Here is a 27,966-nt window from a genome sequence, read left to right on the forward strand (position 1 = left end):
AGTATAATATTTTAGTAATATTCTGGTGAATCTAAAACTAAAGGGAGTAATTAATGATTCAATCAATTATTTTTCCTCATCTTTCCTTTTTTGCTAGGAAACTGTGACTTCTTGGCTGTCTGCTGTATTAGTAGCAAATTGCCAAAGTGGTTATGTTACATTAAAATATCTCCAGATGCTGGAAATATCTTTTTAAAAAAGTTAGAAAGCTTTAAAGATATTCAGCAGTTCATGCAGCATCTGTGGAAAGTGTCACACGGTTGATATTGCAAGTCGGTAACCCTTCATTAGAACTGGCCGTGCTTCATGTTTGGTTCACAAACAAATCCAGTCCTCTCATATGTTAAACATACATGCATAACTTCCAGAAGGCATCTGTGGGCAGTGGTCAAGGCAGAATCCAGACTTAATATTCTTGCTTTTGTATAACACAGACATATAAAGATTTTTCCTGTTATTTTTACTGAAATCAAGAAATTTGGCAATGTTAGCTGATTGAAGCTGGGACTAAGTAATTTGATCTCATTTTGTGCTGACTGAGCTGATCTGTAATTGTTGACTGTATCGGTGAGTTAGAATTCCTGGCTCTAATTACTAATTGCTTGTCTTTGCTGGAAAGGTACATTTATGATGTTGCTGGAGTGCAGAATTAGGCTCAGTTGTGACGTGTCTGCAGTCAAACAGCTTGCTGACTTTCTCGAGGCTCACTAATGAGCAATGGGCTTTGGGCAAAGCCCGGAAGAGTGCTTAGTACCTTGCATTTGCATGAAAAAAAGTGATTAAAGCCTTTAGGAATGGAGAGAATGGGGAAAAAAATAAGAAATAGGAGAAGTCGATGTATCATTTTTCAATGCTAGGATGGGCATTAAATCAACTTTCCAATAGTAAGTAACTCTCAAAATGTTGATTACCCATCTGTGCTTAATTAACCTCCTTAAACTTGGCAATAGTTTGGGGAAAACACAGAGAGGTGTACAGATCCCCAGTGAAATTCTTACCAAAGGAAGTGTCTCATGAAGTTTGAGTAGTCATGTTGATTCTCAAAACAGCATTCACACAGTTCTGGTATAATGACTTTGAAAAAGACGAACAATTTTGAAGGCAAAGTTGAGGCTATAAGGTAGAGGATAAATGTGAGTGGAACTCTTTCGTGGCATGTCAACATCACTGGCAAGATCAGCATTTAATGTCTGTTCCTGATTTCCCTTGAGAAAGTGGCAGTGAGCTCTCATCTTGAGCCTCTGCTACGTATCTGGTGAAACTACTCCCCCAGTTCTGTTGGGAAGGATTCTCCAAGACTTTGACCCACCAATGATAAAGAAATGGATAAATATTAGTGTGGTTCTGTTGAAGACGTATGAGGAAGGCGGCACCTACTTTAGCAGGTGCAGTGATTGTGTAGGAAGTAAATATTTCTGCTAATTGCTGGGATGAAGGTTGCTTTGCTCTGGAAGGTACTGAGCTTTTTATTTGTTGCTGGGGCTGAATTCATCTTGGCGTGAGACCATTGAACATAGAACACTTACCACTTTATGTGTAAAAAAAAAATTGCCCTGCACATTTTTAAACTTTTTCTTTTCATTTTAAATATATGTCCTCCTGTACTTGACATTTCTTCTATGCTGGGAAAAAAGATTCTGACATTCTATCCTATCTATGCCTCTCATAATTTTAAAACTACCTACCTAAGGCCCTCTCAGCCTTCAACACTCCAGGATAATCCACCCTTCCCTTATACTCCTTGTCTTTTAATGGCAAATCTCTTCTGTACCCTTTCCAAGTCCTCCACATCCTTCCTTTAATGGAGTGACCAGAAGGGAAAACAATACTCAAAGTGTAGCCTAACCAAAGTTAGATTTTGAGAGACTCGTGCCTTTTAGATGATGGAAAAGGTTTTGGAAAGTGTGCTGCTTGCCACAGAATATCTAGTCTCTGAGCAGACCTTATTACCTGTGGTAAACCATGTATATAGGTTGTAACTGGGTTACCTGTCTGGACACGCCCCTCTGCTGACTGCACCTGTGGCTCCTCCCCCAGACCCCTGAATAAAGGCGATTGTGCCACTGCTCCTCCCTCAGTCCAGGACAGACACAGCATGGACGAGGACCCATTTTACTGTTAATAAAAGCCTTTCAGTACTTACTCTACTTCCAGTCTTTTGGAGTAATTGATAGTGCATCATTACCATTGTACCTATGTGGTTAATTCCAATAGATTTCTGATCAATGAAAACACCTGGGTCAATGATGGTGAATGAATTTGACTAAGATGATGTTTTTGAATGTCAAGAGGAAGTAATCAAATTATCTCTTGTTGAATATGATCTATATGGAAGCCAACTTTACTCACACTGAACCCCAGCACTAGTTCACCAGCATCAGTGAAGGAACCAGCTTCAAGCTTGCTAGTACAAGTATCTAGCTTCGTTGTACCTGGCTCTATCTCATTCAGAACCATGTCTCCCTTCTTGGCTGAGTAATTTCCCCATTCATTGTGTTGGATCCAGCCTAGAAGCAGCTCCGGTCCCCAATTTTCCATCCCAGTATTAATGGTTACAATTCTTGACCTCAGCAGCACCAATTTTGGCCATTGTTCTACATCCTGTGTGACAGAAAAAACACTGTAGCCAGAACAAATCTCTACTTTCTTTTTCTATATATTCTTTTTGTTAAAGGTCTAGGTACTTTCCTCCTTCTTTCTCTCTTTCTTCCTTTCTCACACAGCCTTTTTTTCTTGCTTTCATATTCTCTGTCTGTTTGCATCTCTCTCTGTGTCTCTGTCTGCCTGTCTGTCTTTTTATTTCTTGATTGTACCCCTTCCTGAATAATTATGGATGGATGAGATGTGGTTACAGGGGCTAACATCTGTAGCTGTCAATGGATATAACTCTTGACTCTGCCTCCGGTTGTCTGTGAGTGATGAGTGGAAAAGGAGAGAAACGAGAGACATGAGTAAATAAATAACGGAGATATTTGGAGATGTAAAAAGTGGGACTGATTTAAACAATGGTCCTATTGATTTGGGAACGAGCAAAGAAAAAGGTGAATACTGTGGGACCAAAGTAACAACAAGATATAATAGCAATCAAGATCCATGAAAAAGAGATAGACACCACGGAAAGAGGAGACAGAAAAGGGAAAAAACGGAAAACCAGAGATTGTGAAAGAAACAAATGAACAGCTATGGAAAGAGTACAACAATTTCAAAGGAACATTTTCTGAGTAATGCTGCAGGTGGTTAATTAGTTGGTTTGCAAGAAATTATTTGGTGGAGACTATTTATAAACTAAATTGTAACCTTGTCTGAATGGCATGGAAACCATTGTTGTAGGACAGATACTTGTGTTTTACATGTTGGTTTCCTTAGCAACATAAAGAATATTTTGGAGGTATTCACAGGCGAAAGACTTGGTGCTGCAGAATGTGTTGTTGCTGTTATTCAGGAAAGGATTCGCGTCTTTGTGTATAGTGTTAGATATACCTGATTGAGTTAACGGACTATTTAAAGAGCTATATCAAATTTTGTCAAGATTGCAAAGAGTGATAGGATGCCATTGTGTGGTTGGTTGATAACCAGACCAATAGGGCTATTCTCAAACTGTGAGTGATGCAATCCTTTGTGGCTCTTTAGTATGCGAGAGACAATGACTGCGCAGCATGCTGGAATAATACAATCATTCTTCAGCTGTAGATGTAGTGCCTTTTAAAGGTCCGGGGCTTTTCTCTTATTTTAGCTCAATGCATTAACATTTTTCTAATCTTAGTTTTGTAAAAGAGACAAACAAGCCTTAAAATAAAATTGTCTTTATGAAGCATGACCATGGGTTTACTGGACACAATTAAAACAACCTACGATCCTGTCTGACTGAGGTGTCTTCATTACTGCTATGAGATAGCATGTGAGCATATTGCAGATGATGGAAACCTGGTGGAAAACTACTAGGCATGAGCCTGCAGCAGACCTAACAATTTTTTTAAGCTGATGGGAATGTGTGTGTGTGTGTGTGTGAGAGAGTGAGAGTGAGGAGAGAGAGTGAGAGAGAGGGTAGTTGAGGGAGGGGTGGGGGTGGTGTGGAGGGGGAAGAAAAAACCCAAGAAAGTTTGTGATAGGAAAATATTTAATGACAAAAGGGATAAGAGTACAAGTGAAAGAGGATGTGAGAGAGATTTTTGAGAGAAAAGATTGCTCCAGAGGAGGTGTGATCAAAGAAATTTACTCAGCCAGTTCACATGATTATTGTTGTAGAAACCAGAAAAATTTTAGGAAAATTTCTCAGAACATGGATTTGGTGTACATGGTTGGGCTGATGATCTTGTACTTAACCATTCAAAGATCCACTGTAATACCGTTCACCTTTCCACTCCAAGACATTTGAGATGTCCACCTTTTTCAGAAAATAGATACCCTATCACCAAACTGCAATTGTTGCAGCCCTCACCTGCATCTCTCCTATTTACCATACCCCTGGCTCCCCACATCCCCCACCCACCTCCCAGGCACTGCAGGGGTCAAGTTCCCCTTGTCCTCACCCACCACCCCACTAGCCCACAAATCTGATATAACATTCACCACAATTTCTGCCACCTCAGATGGAATCCCATCACCAGGTACATCTTCCCCCACCCTCTCTGCTTTCCACAGGAATCGCTCCATCTATGACACCCTTATGCACTTGTCCCTCCCCACCCATTCCCCCCTCCAGGCAATTATTGCTACAGCCACGTGTTACACCTGCTCCTACACTTCCTCCCTCAGCACAATTCAAAGCCTTCCATGTGAGCCAGTCCTTCATATATGAAGCTGTTGATGTTAATTATTGCATCTGGTGTTCACAATACAGAGACCAGAACCAGACTACGTTGTACACTTTCACTCTAGCCAGGATCCTTCAGGGGAAGCCATTTTAACATCACTTCCCATTCCCACACTAACATGAGTGTCCAAGACATCCACTACTACCAAGTTGAGGTTAAACACAGATTAGAGGAACAGCATCTCAAATTCTGCCTAGGTCACCTCCAACGTGACATATTTAAATACAGGCATCCGTTAGTTTTGTGAGACCATGGATTTGCGCCTTGGAAGGTTTCCAGGGCACAGGCCTGAACAAGGTTGTATGGAAGACTGGCAATTGCCCATGCTGCAAATCTCCCCTTTCCATGCCACCGATGTTGTCCAAGGGAAGGGCATTATGACCCATACAGCTTGGCACCGGTGTCATCGCAGAGCAATGTGTGGTTAAGTGCCTTGCTCAAGGACACAACACGCTGCCTCAGCCAAGGCTCGAACTAGCGACCTTCAGATCACTAGACGAACGCCTTAACCACTTGGCCACGCGCCAACAACCTGACACATTGCTCTGACTTATACCATAAGACCATAAGACATAGAAGCAGAATTACATCATTTGGCCCATCAAGCTTGATCTGCTTTTTCATCATGGTCAATCCATTTCCCTCTCAACCCCATTCTCCTGCCTTCTCCCCATAATGTTCCACGCCCTGACTTAACAAGAACCTATCAACTTCAAATGAACCCAATGACCTGGCCTCCATAGCCACCTGTGGCAACGAATTACACAGATTCACCACCCTCTGGCTAAAGGAATTCTTCCTCATCTCCATTCTAAATGGATGTCCCTCTATTCTGAGGATGTCTTAGAACCCCACCCCCCCACCCTCCACTCTAGGAAACGTCCTCTCCACATCCACTGTATCTGGGGTTTTCAACTTTTAATAGTTTTCAATGAGATACCCCCTCATTCTTCTAAATTCCAGGGAGTACAGGCCCTAAAGCCATCAAACACTCCTTATACGATAAGCCTTTCCTTCCCGGAATAATTTTTGTGAACCTCCTTTAGACTGTCTCCTATGTCAGCACATCCTTTCTTAGAATAGATGTCAAAACTGCTCACAATTCTTCAAGCGAGACCTGATAATGCCTTATAAATCGTCAGCAGTACATCCTTGTTTTTTTCTATTCTGGTCCTCTTGAAATGTATGCTAACATTTCATTTGCCTTCCTCACCATCAATTCAACCTGCAAGTTAACCTTTAGAGAATCCTCCACTAATTCCCTTGAATTTTGAATTTTTTCCCCATTTTAAAAAAGTCTACAGATCTATTCCTTCTTCCAAAGTGCATGACTATACACTTCCCAACACTGTATTCCATCTGCCACTTCTTTGCCCATTCTCTTAATCTGTCTAAATTATTCTGCAGCCTTCCTGCTTCCTTAACGCTACCTGCCCCTCCACCTATTTTCATATTTTCTGCAAACTTGGCCACAAATCCATCAATTTCATCATCCAAAATTACTGATATACAACATGAAAAGAAGTGGTCCCAACACCGACCCTGCAGAACACCACTAGTCACTGGCAAACAATCAAAAAAGGCGCCCTTTATTTTCACTCTTTGCCTCCTGCCAATCAGCCAATGTTCTGTCCATGTTAGTAATTTCCCTGTAATACTATTGGCTTTTATCTCGCTAAGCTGCCTCATTTCTGGCATCTTGTCAAAGACCTTCTGATAATCCAAGTACACAATATCCTTTGTCTATCCTGCTTGTTATAAAAGAATTCTAACAGATATGTCAGGTAAGGTTTTCCCTTGAAAAAACCATGCTGATTTTGGCCTATTTCACCATGTGTCTCCCAGTACTCTGAAACCTCATCCTTAACAATTGACTCCAACATCTTCCTAACCACTGAAGTTAGGCTAACTGGCCTATAATTTCCTTTCTTCTGCCTCCCACCCTTCATGAATAGTGGAGTAGCATTTGCAATTTTCCAGTCCTCTGGAACCATGCCAGAATCTAGTAATACTTGAAAGATAATTACAATCTTTTCAGTCACCTCTTTCAAAACCTTGGGGTATAGTCCATCTAGTCCAGGGGACTTATCTACCTTCAAACATTTCATCTTCCCATGCACTTAATCCATAGTAATAGTGACTGCACTCACTTCTGCTGCATGCTACTCATGAACTTACAGCATACTGCTAGTGTCTTCCACAGTAAAGACTGATGCAAAATGTTTATTACGTTCATCTGCCATTTCTTTGTCTCCCATTACTACCTCTCCAGTGTTATTTCCCAGTGGTCCAATATCTGCTCTCGCCTCTCTTTTACTCTTCATATATCTGAATATACCTTTGGTATCTTCTTTGATATTATTGGCTAATTGATATTTCATCTTTTCTGTCCTAATGGATTTTTTACTTGCTTTCCGTTGGTTTTCAAAAGCTTCCCAATCCTCCAACTTCTCACCAATTTCTGCTCTATTGTATGCCCTTTCTTTTGCTTTTGAATTCCCTTGTCAGTCACAGTTGTGTCATCCTGCCTTTAAAATACAACTTCACTTTTGGGATATATCTATCATGTGCGTTCCAAATTGCTCCTAGAATCTCCAGCCATTCTTGTCCTGCCGTCATCCCTGTCAGTGACACCGTTACAATCAACTTTGGCTCCTCTCCAGCTCCTCTCTCAATTTACACTACTCCAGTATAATACTGATACATTTGCCTTTAGGTTCTCCCTCTCAAATTGCAGGGTGAATTCTGTCATTTTTTATGATCGCCAACTCCTTTGGGTTCCTTTACCTTAAGCTCCCTAATCAAATCTGGTTTGTTACACAACACCCAATCCAGAATTGCCTTTCTTCTCATGGGCTCAGCCACAAGCTGCTCTAAAAAAAAGCCATCTCATAGGCATTCTACAATTTCTCTCCCTTTGAATCCAAAATCAGCATCAACCTAATTTTTCCAATCTATCTGCATATTGAAATCCACCATGACTATTGTAACATTGCCCTTTTGACATGCATTTTCTACCTCTCGTGTAATTTTAAGCACACATCCTAGCTGCTGTTCGGAGGCCTGTATATAACTCCCATTAGGGTCTTTTTACCCTTGTATTTCCTTAATTCTACCCACAATGATTCTTCATCTTCTGATCCTATGTCACTTCTCTCTAAGGATTCGATTTCAATTTTGCCAACAGAGCCACACTACCCCCTCTGCCTCCCTGCCTGCCCTTTTGCTATAATGTGTATCTTTCAATGTTGTTCCAATAAATAACTATAATCTATTTTCAGCCATGACTAGGAGATGCCCACACTATCATACCTGCCAATCTCTAACTGCCTTACAGGATCATCTACCTTATTCTGTATACTCTGTGTACATTCAAATATAACATTTTCTGTCCCGGTATTCATCTCCCATTTTGATTTTGTCCCCTTTACACTGCAACTCATCACACTGACTGTAGTTTTACCCTATAATCTGCTGTCCTTCCTGACAGTCTCAGGACACATTCCCTCTGCTTGTACACCAATTCCCCCATCCTCAGCCCTATCACTCTGCTTGCTGACCCTGCCAAATTAATTTAAAACCACTAGAACAGTTCTAGCGAACCTGCCCACAAGGATATTGGTTTCCCTCGAGTTTAAGTGTAACCCATCCCTTTTGTACAGGTTTTATTTTTTCCAGAAGAAATCCCAGTGATCCACAAATTTGAACCCCTGCCCTCTGCACCTGTTCCTCAGCCACACATTCACCTACCAGATCATTCTATTCTTACCCTCACTGGCATGCAGCACAGGCAGAGACTGTAACTCTGGAGGTCCTGCTTCTCAACATTCTAACTAGCTCCCTAAATCCTCTCTTCAGGACCTCCTCCCTTTCCCTACCGATGTCATAGGTGTCCATATCTACCAAGACTTCTGACTGCTCACCCTTCTCTTTTAGAATGCTGTGGATACGATCCGAGATGTCCCTGATCCTGGCGCCTGGGAGGCAACATACAATCCGAGTGTCTCTATCATGCCCACATAATCTCCTGTCTGATAACTAATTCATCTGTCCCTTTCTTTCCTTATCCCACCTGCCCCATTATCCCACTGACCCCATTACCCCATCTCTTTACACTCTTGATCTGCTCATCACCCACGTATTTTTCCTTCCAGTTCCCCTCCTCACTTCATTCCCTTTATTCCTCAGTCCTCTGTCCTCCCTAGTCAGATTCCAACTTCAGCCTGTTGTCATTTTTTACTTGTTCCTTCTTAGCTTCTTCTATTACTCCCAATCTCCTCCTCTTTCACCTGCCTATCTACCTGCTCTGAATTGCATTCACATATCAACTGCCAGCCCCTGTTCCATCCACCTTCACCACCTTTTTATACTGGCTATCTCTTCTCTTCCTTTTCCTGCCCTGATGAAGGGTCTTACCCAAAACATAGATGCTGCCTGACCCACTGATTTCCTCCAGCTTTTTGTGTGTTGCTCCAGACGTCCAATATCTGCAGCCTCCTATTGTTCCCACCAAGTATAAACGAGGGAGGTGGGTTGTTCAAGCAGAACTGCATATGAAGATTGCACATGCCAGTGATACAATTTGTCTTGGATCTCTCTCCATATAATCCACAGGAATATGCAGTCAGTAGTATAACTCTTCTCTGCTGTCACACTCCACAGATGCTGCAGTATGATTATATTTTGAAATTTGTAAAGCTGTAATTTTCAGAATGGAAGCAATTTACTGCATGATTACATATGTATGAATCCACCTGGCAATGTTATGTATGTTAAATGGATATTCCTTTTGTGTCACACATAAGCAGCTCAGGTTTAGTATTAAATCTGATAACTCTTTCACTTCTCATTTCAAGCACTGGGTTCACAACTAAACTGCAGCTTGCAAATCTACAATTGATCAGAAATCAAGAGTTGGTGACAGAAAGTAGGGGAGGAAACTGTAATTACGGGCTTGAAATTGAAGCTGTATAATTATATGTGGTACATAATTATTATTACTTAGAAAAGTGTGGTTGAAATTGTGATCTGGATCAAGTAATATATTGTGATCTCAAAATGGAATAAGGTGATAAACTGACAGACCATTAATTGACTTCGAGAATCAGAAAGAAGATATTGAATCTCTAATATCTATGGACTAATTTACCAACACCAAATTGAATTATCAATCTTTATTTATGATGTTCTTGTTTTAATATTTTAGTTGTGTTGTCCCTATTTGTACCTGAAGATAATTGAAATGCTTTGTGATTCCAGTATTAACAGATACATTAAACTGACTGATGAATGTTTTTATGATACACTAACCTAATGAACTTGTAACCAGTACATTGATGCATTTTGAAATTCCTGCAGTTTTTAATATATGGAGACTGATACTGATGATTTTGCATCACCAAGTTCAAGAATAGTTACTACCCCACAACCATCAGGCTTTTGAACCAAAGGGTTAACTAGACTCACTTGCCCATCCATTGAGATGTTCCCACAACTAATGATCTCACTTTAAAGACTCTTTATCTTGTTACTTATGTTCTTGTTATTTGTTGCTATTTATTTATATTTGTATTTGCACAGTTTGTTGTTCTATGCACTGTTTCATCTTTCATTGATCCTGTTATAACAGATTAGCTGAGTGTGCTTGCAGGGAAATGAATCTCAGGGTTGTACAGTATATGGTGACGTATGTGTGCTTTGATAATAACATTTACTTTGAACTTTGAGGAGGTCTTCAGAGAGGTCACGGAAATAGGGGATTACTGAGTTGAAATGGTACATCAGATGGTCAGCTCTGAGCACGAGTCTGTGTTGTGGAAAAAAAAGGAGGAATCAAATCTCCAAGCCAGTTGGCTTCTCATGAAGATAGAACTGACAGAGATAGGGGCATATTCCTTCTGTACCTTTGTGGATTTTGTTTGCTGTTCACTGGTTCCTCTAGATGTGGGTGGATCACTCTGACTTAGGTGAAAAGCAAGAATGAGTACAGAGAGTGGAAAAAGTGCAAATTGATTACATACTGTATGTAGCAAGATTAAGCCAAGGGTTCTTATTATAATTAAAATGTATTAATTACTTTATGGGTATAATATAATTACATTTTACCATCAGTATTTGCAGAGATAACATTTGAGAGAACTCTTCCAGAAGATAATGGTTGCTGATTTATCTCACTGAAAGTCAGCTTCCATGTACATTTAATCAGATATTTTGATGGAATATGTCAGATTAATACAAGGTAAACCATAATGGCATTCTGCACCTCTTATAATATTGCATAGAAATTTCAAGATTGAAAAATGAATGGAGAAGAGATCACAGATTGAACAGCAGTATTGTCAGTGACATTGTGTAATCTGTATGTCAAGTTTTAGTTTGGGATGAATCAGTTCAGCTGAAAAGAATATTATATAAACGTTGTAGAAATGTAATTTAATTCATGCCACCTTAGGACCTTCGGAAGATTCTTATTTATCAGCCCAAGGGTAATTGTATCTTTTTGACTGAATTGATTGAAGCAGCAGGGGAACAAATGGCAGTTCCCTTCCATACAATACCGCTGCTTGGTAACCGATTCTGAGCTTCAAAGCTCACACACTTACGCATGTAGTATGTGTATGTGCATATGCACAACCCCCACATATATGATTGTGTGTATGTGTGTGCAAGACTGACATAGATGGAGAGAGAGAAAGAGAGAAAGAAAGAGAGGGAGTGTGTGACAGAGAGGTGCCTGAGAGAGAGAGAGAGTTGCCAATTAGAACCTGAAAGGAAATCTGAGATGAATGGATTATATTTATTGGAATTAAATGCAGTCATTTTAATCTACTAATTTGTTCATCTTCTTCCAGTATCTGTCAGCAGCTGCTTCACTCAATTGGATGCACATGGAAACAAATTACTTTTGAAATTGGTCCTTAAGGTCATTCTCAATAATAAACTGGGTTATATTTATTTAGGAAGAATGAGAATCCACTTATTTATTCAGCTGGGACTAAATGGGGATTTAATAACATAACCAAAATATTGAAGCAAGTTCTCATTACAAATAGGGAGTCAAACAGTAACTGCCTTGAAATGATGTAGGTTAAAACTAAATATAATCCCAGAAAATAAATAAAAACACATTGTGTGTATTTTAAAGCCCCATTAAACAGTATTTATTTATTGTGCTGCATAAACTGAAGAGGTTTCTTTTTTATGGAGATTTTGTTTCAGATCATTCCAGCTATACTAGATAACACAGCAAACATTGAGCTGGATTCTGTGGTCACCAACAAAGTTTGCCAGGGTCACAGACCTGGATGAAGGCTAATCATATTTTGTGACAACTGTGGCTGTTCAAGAGATTCCCTTGCACACAGCAATAGAAATCTCACTGAACTGTCTGAGAAGCCAATCCCGTTGGCTCACATTTTCCTTAAAATGCCAGCTGTTCCTCGTGGAATTGTTAGTATATCACTATAAATCTGTCAGAAGTTTTGGAATAACCATACAGACTTGTACAAAAGTGGAAAACCCAAACTTTGTGAGAGGTCTCTACCACAATCATTCCAATTGTAATTCCACCTATAGAGTTCAACAGTGAGAAGCCAATCTCTTGCCAGTTCTCAGCAGTTAGGCCATAAAGTCTGTATTGGGTTAAGTTTATCACAAGTCAGAGACTCCACTCATTTCCCAGGACATGGCATTGAGGGCAAGAGCTATATTTTACTTGGCATTCTTTTAGTACATGTACTTAATGGTTTAAAGTCCTTTCTAACATGGGTATGTGTTTTAATGATATGGAACAATATGATCAATTTTTTATTGAATTTGGAAGCTTGTGTATGTCAGCCGCTCACAAGTATTCAAAGGCTTTGACAGTTTACAGTTGGGAAATCTGAGGCATAACCAAGCTGTCAACACATTCCTGAGGGTGTGGCTTGCTAATTATAGCCAGAAAGGCTTGGAGATGAGGCTGAATCCAATTATGTTGACAAAATTGCAGCTAAAAGATCTGGTTCAGGTAACTTCAGCTTCCTTCCACAGAATTACTTTCATTCAAGAATTTCCATGGACAGCAAACCAAGACAGAATTGTTCGCTGATATTTTAAACATTTTAAGTGTGAAGAAGGGTTGAAACATGAGAACAAGGAAGAAGTAGAAACATTAAAAATCAACAGTTAAAAATTTAAAAAAAAACAATTATAATCTCCTGACAGAGAAGTTATCATTGGCCACCATTTCTAAACATGCATGAATGATCAGTTAATCTCACTTCCACATATTGGCGCAATTTCAGTCAGAGGAAGTAATTGTCCAAATGAGTGGAAAACTAGCAGCAGATACTGTAATTGTACATATGTTTAGTGCCAGATGAATTTAATCCTTACTAAAATTGAAAGTATTTATCTGAATAGGAACCTACATGTGAAAGCAGTGTCCAGGGCAAGATAAGGTGTTAAGTAGTGAATATGGCTTTTTATACCATTAAAATCTTACTTATATTACATGCGGAGAAAGCTAAATATTTTCAGAATATTTTGCAGCAAGATCAGTTCATGGAAAGCTGCAATGGTTGACAATTCACTGATCGCTTTTGATTACTGTGGGAACTTTGGGGAAGGCACGATGAATCACTGGCAGCAATTAATGGAATTCCCAATTAAAGCTGGGAATTAAAGTCTGGAGTCCAAAGTTGCTACAAACTTCACCTTGTAGTCATAGCAAATAGCGATCATTTCCCCAACATCACAAGCATAAAACTTTTGCCTTTTGGTATAAAGGTAAATGCGTAATATTGCTTCACTGCCTCATTGATTCAATTTCCCCTGTGTGTGCACTCAGCGCATTAACAGGAGGGGTGGAGGAGAAAACCTTTATTTTAATTCATTTAGTTTCAAAGTGATGGGGAAATGATGAGACACAAGGACTAAAATTTTGTGAAATTTGTAGCTAATTTTAAAAGAAAGTAGGTAACTTTGCACAAGGTATTTCATGACACAAATGAGCCCTAAGAAATGAAGAAATGCATTGGGTATAAAATTATAACATTGACATAGAAGTACAACATCGTTTGGAAGCAGAAAGAGGGAATACTGAAAATGGAACAGGATGAAATTTCTGTTGGGACACTTGTATATTAAAATACTTAATCTATTCCACAAAGTGACAGTCAAATGACTCCAGTGGTCTGTGTTATATGTAGATTTATCTAATTTCCTTACGTTATAACACCTCTCTTTGTTCTATACCCTCCAATTAAGATACTGGAATCAACAACTTGTCTATACCTGACTATATTAGAAGACATTTTCCAAGGAATTCAAATTGATTATAGCAATATTAATAGTAATTTTCTTATTTTAACAGTTGTTCGAAATATCAAACGGCACAATATTGTACTGAAGAGGGAGCTGGGTGAAGGCGCCTTTGGGAAAGTTTTTCTAGCTGAATGTTATAACCTTTGCCCAGAAGAAGATAAGACCCTGGTGGCAGTGAAGGTATATCACTATAGAATTTCAATTATTAATTTATGTTTTAGTCTGCAGCTCCTAGTGATAAATGATTGTCTATCTTTCGGCCTTAGTTGTCTTGTAGGTTAGTCTGTATAGGACTAATGCAATGTCAAAAGATCACGATACATGATCTCGCCCTTGGTTTAAAAGTATGGCCTGGTTTCATAATAGCTCTGCAAAACCAACCAGAGACAATATAGGAATCTGATAATAGAGTGATGGAAGTGTGGTCAATTCTATTGAGTTGACTACTTCTTATGTGAAGATTTATCTATAGAATGGAAATTGAAAACCTGCCCACTTACTTGCTATATTTCTGCTCATTTTTTTGTATACAGTACTAAATTAATAATTCACCACCAAAGCATCAATTTTAATTTGACATACAATTTTAATGTCTTTGGTTGTTTCCAACACAAATTACTTGTCCTAAGGCACTTCTGACTTCATACCAAGGTACATCTGAATTGCTTTAGGAACCCTTGTTATAAAGATACCTTATAATATTTTATGTAAATTTCTGTGTGATATGCAAATACATTTTTGCAGCAAACTAAATTATTGATAGAACCGGAATCTCTTGTGGTGTACCATATGGTGACAATATAATGTTGGAGATGTACTGCAGACTGTCAACAGTATTCCTCACTGAAACAAAGAGAGGCACTAGGGATTATCTTGATGTAGAGACTTATGCTGTGTGATCTATGCATTTGTGATACCGCTGTTGTAGCCAAGTTTTAAAAACTGATGCTTTAAAAATAAGGCAATAGGATGTCTGGTGTAAACAAAACGTACTGTATATTGGCACTATAATAAGCTATGAAACAAACCAGATGTGGATCGATAATTACTCCTGAAAAATTTTATGACTCCATTGGCAGAAACCTTGTCAGAGTCAGAAAGTTGTACATTTGGGCTTCATGCTTTGATTTGAGCACATGCTCTAGGCTGCTGGAAGAGTTGCTCATCATATGAAGTGTTATATCGGCATTCTGTAAGCCCAAACCAGGGTTGGACTTCCCCAAAAGTTAAACATGCCATAGTAATATCTGAAGGAAAACAAGGAGTTCTGCCCACTCTTATTAACTCAACAGTTATCATTCATTAATTGGTTCTACATCCCATTAATGCTTAAGGAAAATTGTTTGCAAGTCAACCAACAGACTGATAAGTGGCCAGTTGTTGGTGAAATGTTTCTGAAGTTTGTGGTATTGCTTATCTCTAATCATCCATTTCAATGTTCTCTGGTACTTATCTTGTATATTGTTTGTGGCTGATGTTTAGAGATATACTGTGCTTCAAGAATTAATTTTAAGATACCCACACGTCAAGGCAGTAGTCATTAAAGATAAGTTCGCTCATTGCTTTCAAAGTGCTGACAGTCAGCTATTATAATATTCCTGCACAATAATGATGTGTTTTATTCTTGTGTTAAATATAATTGAGTTCATTTGTATTGACTAGTTCTCAGTCCTGATAGTCATCAGTGGCATGCACCAAACCAGACAATTCCTTTTTATCATTTTCCTGTTATGACGAACTTAATAAACATCAAAGAGAAGGTAAATGAAACCATGTATTCTCTCAAGTGGAATGAGATCTGTAGCACTCAAAGAACCACTAGAGCTATCGTGTATACCCAGAGCTAAGATATTTCTGACCTCCCAGTTAAAGCTGTAAAACAAAGTTGACAAATGTTTCTGTATGTCAAGCAGCTATTAGTGCTGAATTCAAAAGAATGCATCTTTCATTTGGTTGACTTCAGCTGCATCCTGTCAGTATGTTACTTTAAATACAAAAGCAGATTGCAAAGCTCATTGTAGTAAATCCTACCATTATTTCAAATAACACAGACCTTGAAAGAAGCCAGTGACAATGCACGAAAGGACTTCCATCGTGAAGCAGAACTCTTGACCAACTTGCAGCATGAGCATATCGTGACATTCTATGGCGTATGTGTGGAGGGTGACCCACTCATTATGGTATTCGAGTACATGAAGCACGGGGACCTCAACAAATTTCTCAGGTTGGTTTGGAACACTGCAAGACTTCTTGCACTGTTATTGCCGTATTAACATTTTACGGATCTAAAATTAATCCCATTAGGTTTAGCAGTACACTAGATACAAGCATACAAATAAGCAGCTGGGTAAGGCCAGTCAGTCCCTCAAGCCTGTTTTCCATTAATAAGATAATGGCCGAGCTGAGATTCAAGATCTATTCTCCAGTCCCACAAATTGGCAAAATATTTCTTCCCTTTGCTTATAAATCTCAAAACCACTCCTTCCACAGTTGTAAGAAAGAAAAGAGTTCCAAAGGTTCATGACTTTCTTTCAGAGAGACAATAACATGTCTTATCTTTGTCTTCAATTGGCACTCAGTTTTAGTGATGTGCTTGAAAAAGCTTGTGGGATTATTGCATAACAATGTGTAATTCCAGCCAAGATAATATTTACAAGGAAGGTTAATTCAAATATTTTTCATGTTTCCTTTTGGCATAAAAAGATTCCATTTGGCCCACTAAGTCTATATCAGTTGCTTTCCTTGCTTATTGTTCTGTATGTAACCTGTGTCCCTCCCATGCCAAATTTCACTATTAAATTCTACTTATTCTGATAACTAATATGAAACATAAAAAGTAAAATTGGTCTTTAGTGATAGTGAATCGATGTCCTATTGGATTTAATAACTAGTTCTCATTTCTACTGAAGAATGGGAAGGCAGGTTGCTAATTCATCACTGTCCATTTTTGAGTAATTATCAGAAAATAAAATTATTCCTTTGGTTTCTATCATCATAATCAATACACTGATATCTAATTCTTGTTGGTGTAAAAAGTGCTATTTGTGGGAGTTTGATTAAAAGCTAGATTGTTAAAACTGTTCTTACAGAAGGGACTATTCTATTTCTTAACTCAGATAATTTTCACCAAAAAATAGTTGGGGGTGGCCCAAAGGAATGTCTCAGAATTTAAAATGTATCAGCACTGGAGAGACGATGTTCCCATGGACTGAGGGATTAGGGGAACACTCTTGATCCTTCTTTTGAAAAAAAATGCTATTGAAAAATCATTATGTTTTTTGCAATGGTTGAAGAATTCTAATGAGCAGGCCCAGTTTGTTTCTGTCTAGTTTCTGCGAGGGGGCACGAACCAGGAACAAGAACACACTAAAGGGCAAAATATCAAACCAGACATCTCGCAGACATATTTAATGCTCCGATTATTGATTGTCTGTATCAAGTGTTTTGCACTTGTTTTACACCTGTAAATAGGAACAATCAAATCTGATCTCTAACCCAGCAAATAACTATTTTAATTATACTAATCAAAGTAATTTCAATGAAATAGACAAAAGTATCACATTACTTTTAATCTGCATCTTGAGATTTTTCAGAAACAATGCCTTATACTTTCTCATAAAACAAAGCAGCCACTTGCTCTTATAATTAGTAGAATGTATTGCAATCCTAGTTGTGAGTCTACAAATGAAAAAAATGTATTTAATACAAGCTAATAATTTCAATGTATCAAAATGTTTTTTAAAAACAATGCATCAATTTGTCACTGAATGTGTACATTCAGTTAGAAAGTTCTAAAAGACCACCATTATGTAGTGTTTAAAAACCAAAGTTAAATTATGATTGGATTCCAGGGACCTACAGGTCTTGGTCTGAAACTACATCAGCCACTGTCCACACTTGTATTGTGTGTGGTACAAAATTTGTTAAGCATTTTCTGTTCCTATGCTGAATAAAGTGTTGCATCATCGTTTTAAAATCCAGTTAATTGAAAATATAACCCAAGCCAATTGGTGTCTTGAAATAATATTTAACTTAAACTTTGGTAAGTTTTAATAAGTTTGAGCGCAGTTTCTTAAAACTTAAAAAAATGTAAATCTAAAGAGTTTAAAATCTAGACCAGCACACACAGATTTCTGGAGGAATTCAGCACCTCAGGAGAGGAAAAAAATCTATCAGACCAAGTCCCTTCATCGGGACTGGAAAGGAAGGGGGAAGAAGACAGAATAGGAAGGAGTACTATTGTCCAGTAGCACTTAATGTGATGAATTGCTTTGAGAGGTTGGTGATTCAACATATCAACTCCTGCCTAAGAAGCAACTGGGATCCACTCCAATTTGCCTCCTGTCACAACAGGTCAAAAGCAGCCATTTTATTGGCTCTTCACTCAACCCTGGGCTATCTAGACAGTGAAGATACATACATCAGGATGCTCTTAATCGACTACAGCTAGGCATTCAGTACTATCATTTACTCAAAACTAATCAATAAGCTTCAAAACCTAGGCTTCAAAAACTCCTTCTGCAACTGGATCCTCAATTTCCTCACTTGCAGACCCAGTCAGTTCAGATTGGCAAAAACATCTCCTCCACAATCACCATCAGCACAGGTGCGCGCTTAGCCCTCTGCTTTATACTTATGACTGTGAGGCTAGGCACAGCTCCAATGCAATATTTAAGTTTACTGATGACACCCGCTGCCATTGGCCAAAACAAAGGTGATGACACAACAGCATATAGGAGGAAGATTGACCTCAGTGGCTGGGAAGATGTTGGAGTCAATTTTCCTTAAGGGAAAATCTTACCTGATGAACCTGTCGTAATTCTTTGAGGAGATTACACATAGGATATTTAAAGGGGATGCAGTGGATGTTGTATATTTGGATTTTCAGAAGACCTTTGACAAGGTGCCACACATGAGGCTGCTTACCAAGTTAAGACCCCATGGTATTATAGAAAGTTACTGGCATGGTTAGAGCTTTGGCTGATATGTAGGAAGCAGCGAGTGGGAATAAAAGGAACTTTTCTGGTTGGCTATCAGTGACTAGTGGTGTTCTGCTGAGTCGGTGTTGGGACTGCTTCTATTTATGCTGTATATCAATGATTTACATGATGGAATCGATGGTTTTGTTGCCAAGTTTGCATATAATACGGAAATACAATGTTGAGGAAACAAGTAGGCTGCAGAGGGATTTAGACATATTAGGAGAATGGGCAAGAGAGTAGCAAATGAAATACAATGTTGGAAAATGCATGGTCATGCACTTTGGTAGTAGAAATAAATGTGCAGACTATTTTCTAAATGGGGAGAAAATCCAAAACTCTGAGAAGCAAAGGGACTTGGAAGTCCTTGTGCAGAACATCCTAAAGGTCAACTTGCAGGTAGAGTTGGTGGTGAGGAAGGCAAATGCAATGTTAGCATTCATTTCATGAGATCTAGAATACAAGAGCACAGATGAGATGCTGAGGCTTTATAAGGCACTGGTGAGGCCTCATCTTGAGTATCGTGAACAGTTTTAGGCTCCTCATCTCAGAAAAGATGTGCTGGCATTGGAGAGAGTTCAGAGGAGGTTCACAAGGATGATTCTGGGAATGAAAGGGCTATTATATAAGGAATATTTGATGGCTCTGGGTCTATATTTGTTGGAATTTAGAAGGATGAAGGATGTTCTCATTGAAACCTTTCGAATGTTGAAAGGCCTAGACAGAGTGGATGTGGAAAGGGTATTTCCCATTGTGGGGAGTTTAGGACAAGAGGGCACAGCCTCGGGATAGAGTGGTGTCCATTTAAAACAGAGAAATGGAGAAATTTCTTTAGCCGGGGGGATGAATTTGTGGAGTGTTTTACCACAGACAGCTCTGGAGTCCAGGTTGTTGGGTGTATTTAAGGCAGAGCTTGATAGGTTCTTGATTAGATACAGCATCAAAGGTTATGGGAGAAGGTCGGGGATTGGGGCTGAGGCGGGGGGAAAGGATCAGCCATGATTGAATGGCAGAGCAGACTCGATGGGCCAAATGGCCTAATTCTACTCCCATGTCTTATGGTCTTATGATTGAAAATCTGGCTGAATGGTGTCACAACAACAACCTCTCACTCAGTGTAAGCAAAACCAAAGGGCTGATTATTGACTTCAGAAAGAGGAAACTCAAGGTCCATGAGGCAGTTCTCATCAGTGGATCAGAGGTGGAGAGGGTCAGCAACTTGAAATACCTCGGTTATCATTTCAGAGGATCTGTCCTGAGCCCAGCAGGTAAATGCTAATATGAAGAAAACATGGCAATGCCTCTACTTTTTAGAAGTTTGCGAAGATTCAGTATGTCATCTAGAACTTTGACAAACGTCTATAGATGTATAGTGGAATGTTTATTGACTGGCTGCATCACAGTTTAGAATGGAAACACTAATGCTCTTGAACAGAAAAGCCCACGCTAAGATGTGGATATGGGCCAATCCATCATGAACAAAGCGCTCCCCACCATTGAGCATATCTATATGAAGCATTGTCGCAGAAAAGTACCATCCAAACCATGCTTTCTTCTTGCCGCTGCCATCAGGAAGAAAGTGCAGGAGCCTCAGGACCCACATCACCAGGTTCAGGAACAGTTATAACCTTTCAACCAATAGGCTGTTGAAGTAGAGGTGATGGACTCACTTTCAAGGATTCTTCCTTTCATGTTCTTGTTATCTATCTATCTATTATTTCTTTTTTTCTGGTGAAAAGCTGGGAGGTGTAGTGGAAGAGGCAAAGAGCTGAAGAAGAAGGAATCTGATCAGAGGGGACAGTGGACCATGGGGTAAAGGGAAGGAGGAGGCACACTAGAGAGAGGTGATAGGCCAATGAGTAAAAGGAAAGGGGTAAGAGGGGAGCCAGAATGGGGAATGAAAAAAGGGAGAAGGGAGGGGAGGAAAAAGTTATAGAAATTTGGATAAATTGATGGTCATACTATCAGGTTGGAGCCCACACAGACCAAATACAAGATGTTGCTCCTCCAGCCTGTGAGAGGCTGTGGAGGAACCCATGGACTGTCATGTTGAAACAAAAATAAGGTGTAGAATTGAAATAGATGGCCTCCAGGAAAACCTGCCTTTTGTGGCGGATGGAGCAAACGTGCTTGATGAAGTGGTCTCCATTCTTAATTGGGTCTCCTCGATGTAGAGGAGGCCATAAGGGGAGCAATGGATACAATAGATGACCCCGATAGACTTACTGTTAATGTTACAATGCTTTGGGTATCCTTAGAATTTGAATGTTATTATGTAAATACAAAGGGAACCAGATGAGATTTAAAATAAGCACTGGTAATGAGAGGAGAAACCATTGAGGGAAGACTGCAGTGAGGTTATTTCTTTTGAATCAAAAACCTGAATCAAGATTTGATTAAAGTATAGAAAACTATAAATAGTCTAGAGCCAATAAACAGAATTATATATTTCCCTTAACAGAATTAAAGTAACCAATGGATATAGATTTAAAGAAAAACTGCAAATTCTGGAAATCTGAAATCAAAAAAAAAAGAAATTGAGGAAGCATCTGTGGAAAAAGAAACAGTAACATTTATTGCTTTCCTTTATACGTATGCTTTTTGACTACAGAGTGTATTCTGGGTTTTCTGATTTTATTATGGGACTTGATCTTGGTAGAAGAATTAGTGGAGAGTTGAGCTGAGAGTTGTTTCATTCCATAAAACAAGTGGGAAGGATTGGAAATTTATTGCCTGACAGCATTGTGGAAGCAGAGATCCTCATCATATTTATGAAGACCTGGACAACTATAGCCTCTGTGCAACACACACAGAATGCTGGAGGAACTCAGCAGGCCAGGCAGCTTCTATGGAAAGAAGTACAGTCGATGTTTTGGGCCGAAACCCTTCGGCAGGACTGATAGCCTCCGTGGCCATGAACAAAGAGCTAGGAGGTTGGATTTGGTGGGCATAGGTGCTCTCAATGGATTGAATGACTTTTTTCTTTTTCAATTTTTAAAAATTTTTATATCTATGGTATCGATCACTTTTACCAAGCTCCTTCACATCCTCAGCCACTGAAACGTAAAATGGGAAGACCATTTTTATTAGGCTTCATTCAAACCATGAAAAAAATTGTTTCCTTGGAATATTCCACATATCATGTCTCTGAGGGCTTCTGTCGGTCAGAATTGGCCACGGATATTGTGTCCTACCTATCTACATAGATATGCAAGCTTGGGCAGTACAATTTGGAGAGCAAGCTGTTGTCCATGTAGCAAGCTCCCCCTCTCCATGCATCTGATGAACCCAAAGGAATGGCAGAGACTGATTAACTTGGTACCAGCAGCATTGCTGGAGTTGCCAGTCAGCATTGAACTCGATGTGGGGACTCACTGAGGGACTCCAGCTCTGTATTTTTCCCTTGGGGTTTACTCCTGAGGCCTTCCCCATGAGCGGGTTTAGTCACAAGGCAGTGGAGATTTGAGATCAGAGTTTTCCTTCTCTTAGATAAGCTGCCAACCATGGCTGACAAACCCCATCTGCCCCATCATGTCTCTAATTCATAGGAAAATGTTGGATGCTATTTTCAACAGATGTTGCTCATCAATATTAAGACATGTTTCTTGACAATGACATAATGTGAGCCAGTAGTTTCCAAAGAACCAGCTTACTCTTCATCTGTTCTGAGTCAATCAGGGGCAAAAGAGTTGACCAGCACAAAAGGATTGCACAGATTCTTGAAGGCTCAAACCTTTAGATTAAGAGAGAGGCTAGGTTTGCGATGCATTGTATTTAACATTCAAGGATTTTGACATTGCTTTTTTGTCGCTAGACCAATCAGTGGGTTTTAGTTTGAGCTGTGGGTGGGCTGTTGAGGCAATAAGAGGAGACATGAAATATTTCTTCATCAACTAGTGGAAGCACAGAATTCAGATCTGCTGAAAGCAACTGACAATTGTAAATATGAGATTAACTACCAAAGATCTATTATTGTCATAAGAGATATCCTTATGAAGATATGGATGGAGGAAATTAAATGGGAGAATGAGCATCATGGAAGCAGCAGCCTTTGCAATAGTCAGTTCACTAGTTCAGTCTCCTGAAGTTTCCAGGCAACCACCAGGATGGGAGCACATCAGTAACGAGACTGATAGGTTAAGGCATATATTAGGGTCAAAACAGCAAAAGGCAGTGAAAATTAGCATGTCAAAATTAGTTTGAAATTGATGAGGATAACACAGTGGAGGAGTGCAGATATTTTGAAGAGTCATCAATTTATGGTCTATGGAGTAATAAACAATCAAGATTGACGAATAACTTGAAAACAAAAATAATGCAAAAAGAACTGAGTATTGGGACTCAGTATAAGAGAGTAAGCAGAGATAATCAGTTAATTGTAAAATGTGCACAGCAGAACGATGAATGATAAAATTTCTGATATAGAGCAAACAGCTCAACCAAGAGTAAATTGAAATCATCATGTCTTGGAGTAACAAAATTTACTAGTACATGTACTAAAGCTGGGATACAGTCAGAGTTGGACACACGTGATTTGGGGCTCACAACTCGTCTTGATTAAAACACAAGTTTAGCTTCCTACAGCTGTCTTGGAGAGCAATGGATCCAATGGTTGGTGAATATATTTGTTCAGTGGTTTGAGATGATGATTATTGCTTTCTCGGTGTTTAGTTAGAAGGAAATTTCTTCCTGCAGTACTGGACATCAGGCAAACTCTCCATCAATTTATAAACAATGGAAGGGTCAGGAAAAGAGCTGAGAAGTGAAGAAACTGTAATTTTAATATATATTCAGTAACAGAGCAGGTTCAATGGACTTACTGTTATGCAGTTGTGTAACATTAACAGTGACTGTCATAACTTTAGGTTGAGTATTTTATAAAATACTGGACTCAGTGGATATAGAAATAATATTTTGTCCTTGATAATAGCCATGAAGCTGGAATTGAACCGGGGTGAGAGGATCCAGGATATTGGATGCTCTGGTTTCCTGGTAAACCTTGCAGATATCAGAGAGGGTTGGATAAATGGAGGTATGGAGAATGTTGGACACTGGAAACTATTTAAAATAGGTTCTGGATTCAGGAGAGGACAATTTTTGAGAAAAGTTCTACTGAAGGGATAAGATCAAACATTGTGGAATGATTCAACGTTTCGAGGGAGTATGTCATTTTGAGGGGCTTATCAGGAGGACAGTAGACAGAATAATAAGGGTGGATATCAGGATGCAAATAGATTACAGGGCATGTTCTATTCCAGGAGAGTATAGGATATTGCGAAAGAATGGACATTGGAGAGAAGAACGAGAAGTGGATGCAAAAACTCCGATATTGTAGATTTTTTATTGTAGAATGATGAATTGCTCAGTCTGATTGTGAGGTAGTTTGAAGGTAAAGCTCAAGGGACATGGAGTGTTGAGATGGGAAATTCTGAAGAGCTCCCACTCCTTCTGGCATTCAAACTGTACTGGTAAAAGATCTTCCATTTATCTCTCCTTCCTCTGAGCAACTTCCTAGTTTGCTGAGACCCAAACAGCCAGGCAGGCTAATAATTTATGTTGAGACAAAATATGGTTTTTGACTCCAGGACTCTAAGAAATTGAAAAAATAATATTGTTCTTTGTTGCCTAGTGACATCTTGTTTATAAAGTCAAAAGAATACTGAAGCAAAGTATTCATTAAGGACCTCCCTTAGCTGGAGTCAGAGGAGGTGGGGAAAATCCGCAATAGTCCTTCAGTATTCACCAGAGAGTGGGACCTTGACGAATATGAGGACAGCGTCAACCAGGCTGGGATGCTGGAACATATCAACAATAAGAAAATGGATGTACTAGAACTCTTGAAAAACATTGGGATAGATAAGTCCCAGGGCTGGACAGGATATATCCCTGGTTACTATGGGAGTCAAAGGAAGAGATTGTTGTGCCTTTGGTGATGATCTTCATGTCCTCACTGGGGACAGGAGTTTGACCAGATGTTCAAGGGTGACAAATGTAATTCCTTTGTTCAAGAAAGGTAATTGGGATAACCCTGGGAATTACAGACCAGTGTGTATCAGGTCAAAGTTTTAAGGTGATAGGAGGAAAGTATAGGGGCAATATCAGAGGTAATTTTTTTTACACGGAGACTAGCAGGTGCCCGGAATGTGGTAGTAGACACAGATAATCAGGGACATTCATGCGACTCTTAGGTAGGCAGGTGGACAAAAGGAACATGGATGGTTATGTGGGAGGGAAGGGTTAGATTGATCCTGAAGTAGATTAGAAGGCTGGCACAACATCATGGAACAAAGGACCTGTACTGTGCTGACTTTTCTATGTTGTATGTTTATTTTCTGAGTTACAGCACAGAGTAGACCTTTCCAGTTCTACCACCCAGCAGTCCCCGACTTAATCCCAGCCTAATCACATGCTCTAAGTCTAAAGGTTAGGTAGCAAAGATGCCATTTGACTAGCTTTACTGTTGTTTGCTGATAGGATGTAATTAATAGAGCTTTTTTGACTTAGTAGCTTACACCAAGGTATTCTGCATGTGAATGGCCAGAACGATCCTGAGCGTGATGCTGCCTGTGGTACTAGCACAATCTCTAGCACCAATGCTGATGCTGAAACTGGCACTGGAACTGGAGGTGTCATCCACATTGATATTGACTCAGGCTTTTAGAAATGTGCAGGCCATTAGACACAATTTGCTGCAGGGAGGATGAAATATAAGAAAGCAAGTCAGAAAATTAGCTTTATCAACCAAGTCGACCCAGTAAAGCTGTACAGCACTATACATTGTATACATTTATACTATAAGCTGAAGATTGCCTTCATGGAAATCAATTATTCCCAACATTTATTTGTTTGCTTGGTTTACTGTGAAACTGGTACCAAGCTATGATTCAGTTGTGTTTCCAGAGAACTGAAGAAAAATACAAGACGAAAGAATGGATCACCTGAGAATGTTACCTCATACAGTAGATAAAGGGCAATTTGTGTCGACACCAAAAAAGTAAGATGCACAGAGTGGTCAGGAGAATGACTGACTTCACAGAAGTAGAACATGTAACAGAGGGTTTTACTATTTCATCTTTTTCCTTTGTTGCTTATTCTTTTGTTTGTTACTCTTTAGCTACACCATAGTCTATGGGGATCAGTACACCCTAGCCAAATTTGGATCGATTCCCAAATGAAGTAGAAGAAGCAACTCTTTGAGGCAGCGGTTAACTCTGTATACCTGACGCTTCTTTACAAGGCTTTCCCTTATCTTGGTTGCAGTTTCTCCTCAAAGGGAAATTGAGTTAATTTCACTGATGCTCGTTGAAGAAATATTTAACAAGTGTGGTAGTTTCTTGTCAATGTTACTTTTTAATTCATCTGATATCAATTTGTATTGCAGTTTCCAGTACAATGAATTGCGTTTAGATGTTAGTCATGGTTGCAAACACAGCTGATAGTTTGTGCATGGCTAAATCTCACTCAAGTCATCAAATTAATCTAAAAAATATTGGTTAAAGATAATTATTAGACAAGATATTAGGATAACTTCCATGCCCTTCTTTGAATAGTGCCCCCAAAATTTATTGACCAATTGAAGGACATATAGAGCTTCAGGTTAGAATTCCCCCCCCCCAAAAAAAACCTCTCATTTAGCACTTTGATTTTGCTTAGAGTTGTTTACTTCTAGCTATCAGACTTTATACTTATCCTCAAGTTGATGGTAAAAGATCTGTTCTGCATCATGGAACTGGTGCAAGAAACAAAAGAATTCTAAGTAATTTTCCCGTGAGCATAGATACGAAGAACCTACTTGGTGAGTCAAAGAAACCTTATGTGTGATTCTTTTCCTCACTTAAGAAAGAAAAAGATTGGCTAGAAATCATTAATGCTAAGTAAAATATGCAAAATATGGTACAGGGCAGGTATTTCCAAAATAACTGCTCATCCTCTTTGTTTCATTCTTCTATAATTTGAAATTTCATACTATCTACTGAGCTATGTACAAAAAACTTGATGCTTACTTCTTGGCATCATCCAGTTTGTAGATAAGATAGTACTCATCTACATATTTACATTTCATTCTCAAAGTGAACTTGACGAGTTCTTCAATCATATGCAATCACAAATTTTCAAATCAGGAATTCTTGTGTCAGCGCATCACGGAGCTGGGTTTCAAATTGTCAGGATTACATAGGAAATTTTAATTATTATATTGTAATTACAATTAATTTCAATTACTGTATTTCCAAAAAGACAGTATTTTCTATGACTTTAACCATACTGTAGGGTTAATTCTTGTCTTGAAGAATCAACAGAAAGAAGTTACATAGATATGAGGTAAGGTGGTATATTGTTGAGCAAAAGAATATAGGTTAACAATTTTGTTTAAAAGTTACCATCCATCCTACATGTTATTTCATAAATACTAATTTAGCTTTCTTGGACCTCTAGGTCCCATGGACCTGATGCTGTGTTCCTTAGTGATGGCCAGTGCAACAGAATGGCAGAGTTGACCCAGTCACGGATGCTACATATTGCCATGCAGATAGCTGCAGGGATGGTGTACCTCGCATCGCAACACTTTGTTCACCGTGACTTGGCGACTAGGAATTGCCTGGTGGGGGAAAACTTGCTGGTGAAAATCGGAGATTTTGGCATGTCTCGGGACGTGTACAGCACAGACTACTATAGGGTAAGTGAAAATTGTTTTACATCTACAATAGTTTAATTATTCTTTAATCTGTGAAATTATATCAACAATATAAATAAATTATTTAATAGGAGATATTCCAGCGCAGTGAATCACTACTGTAGTTCATATAAACTCTTCTCGGACTTCCAGCCGGGTACATGTGTTGGATTTAAACAATGAATTATAATTACAA

The 27,966-nt window shown here is 39.0% G+C and overlaps 1 protein-coding gene across 1 annotated transcript in view; it reads left to right on the forward strand.

Annotated features, from left to right (window-relative positions):
- ntrk2a (neurotrophic tyrosine kinase, receptor, type 2a) overlaps positions 1-27,966 on the forward strand; it is a 231,463-nt gene that overhangs the window by 161,964 nt on the left and 41,533 nt on the right. The window contains exons 13-15 of the mRNA XM_072281087.1: positions 14,170-14,300; positions 16,172-16,344; positions 27,533-27,773. Coding sequence (XP_072137188.1) covers positions 14,170-14,300; positions 16,172-16,344; positions 27,533-27,773 — 545 coding nt within the window. The remainder of the gene's footprint in view (positions 1-14,169; positions 14,301-16,171; positions 16,345-27,532; positions 27,774-27,966) is intronic.

Source organism: Mobula birostris, chromosome 17 (genome assembly GCF_030028105.1).
Source record: "Mobula birostris isolate sMobBir1 chromosome 17, sMobBir1.hap1, whole genome shotgun sequence".
NCBI lineage: Eukaryota > Metazoa > Chordata > Chondrichthyes > Myliobatiformes > Myliobatidae > Mobula > Mobula birostris.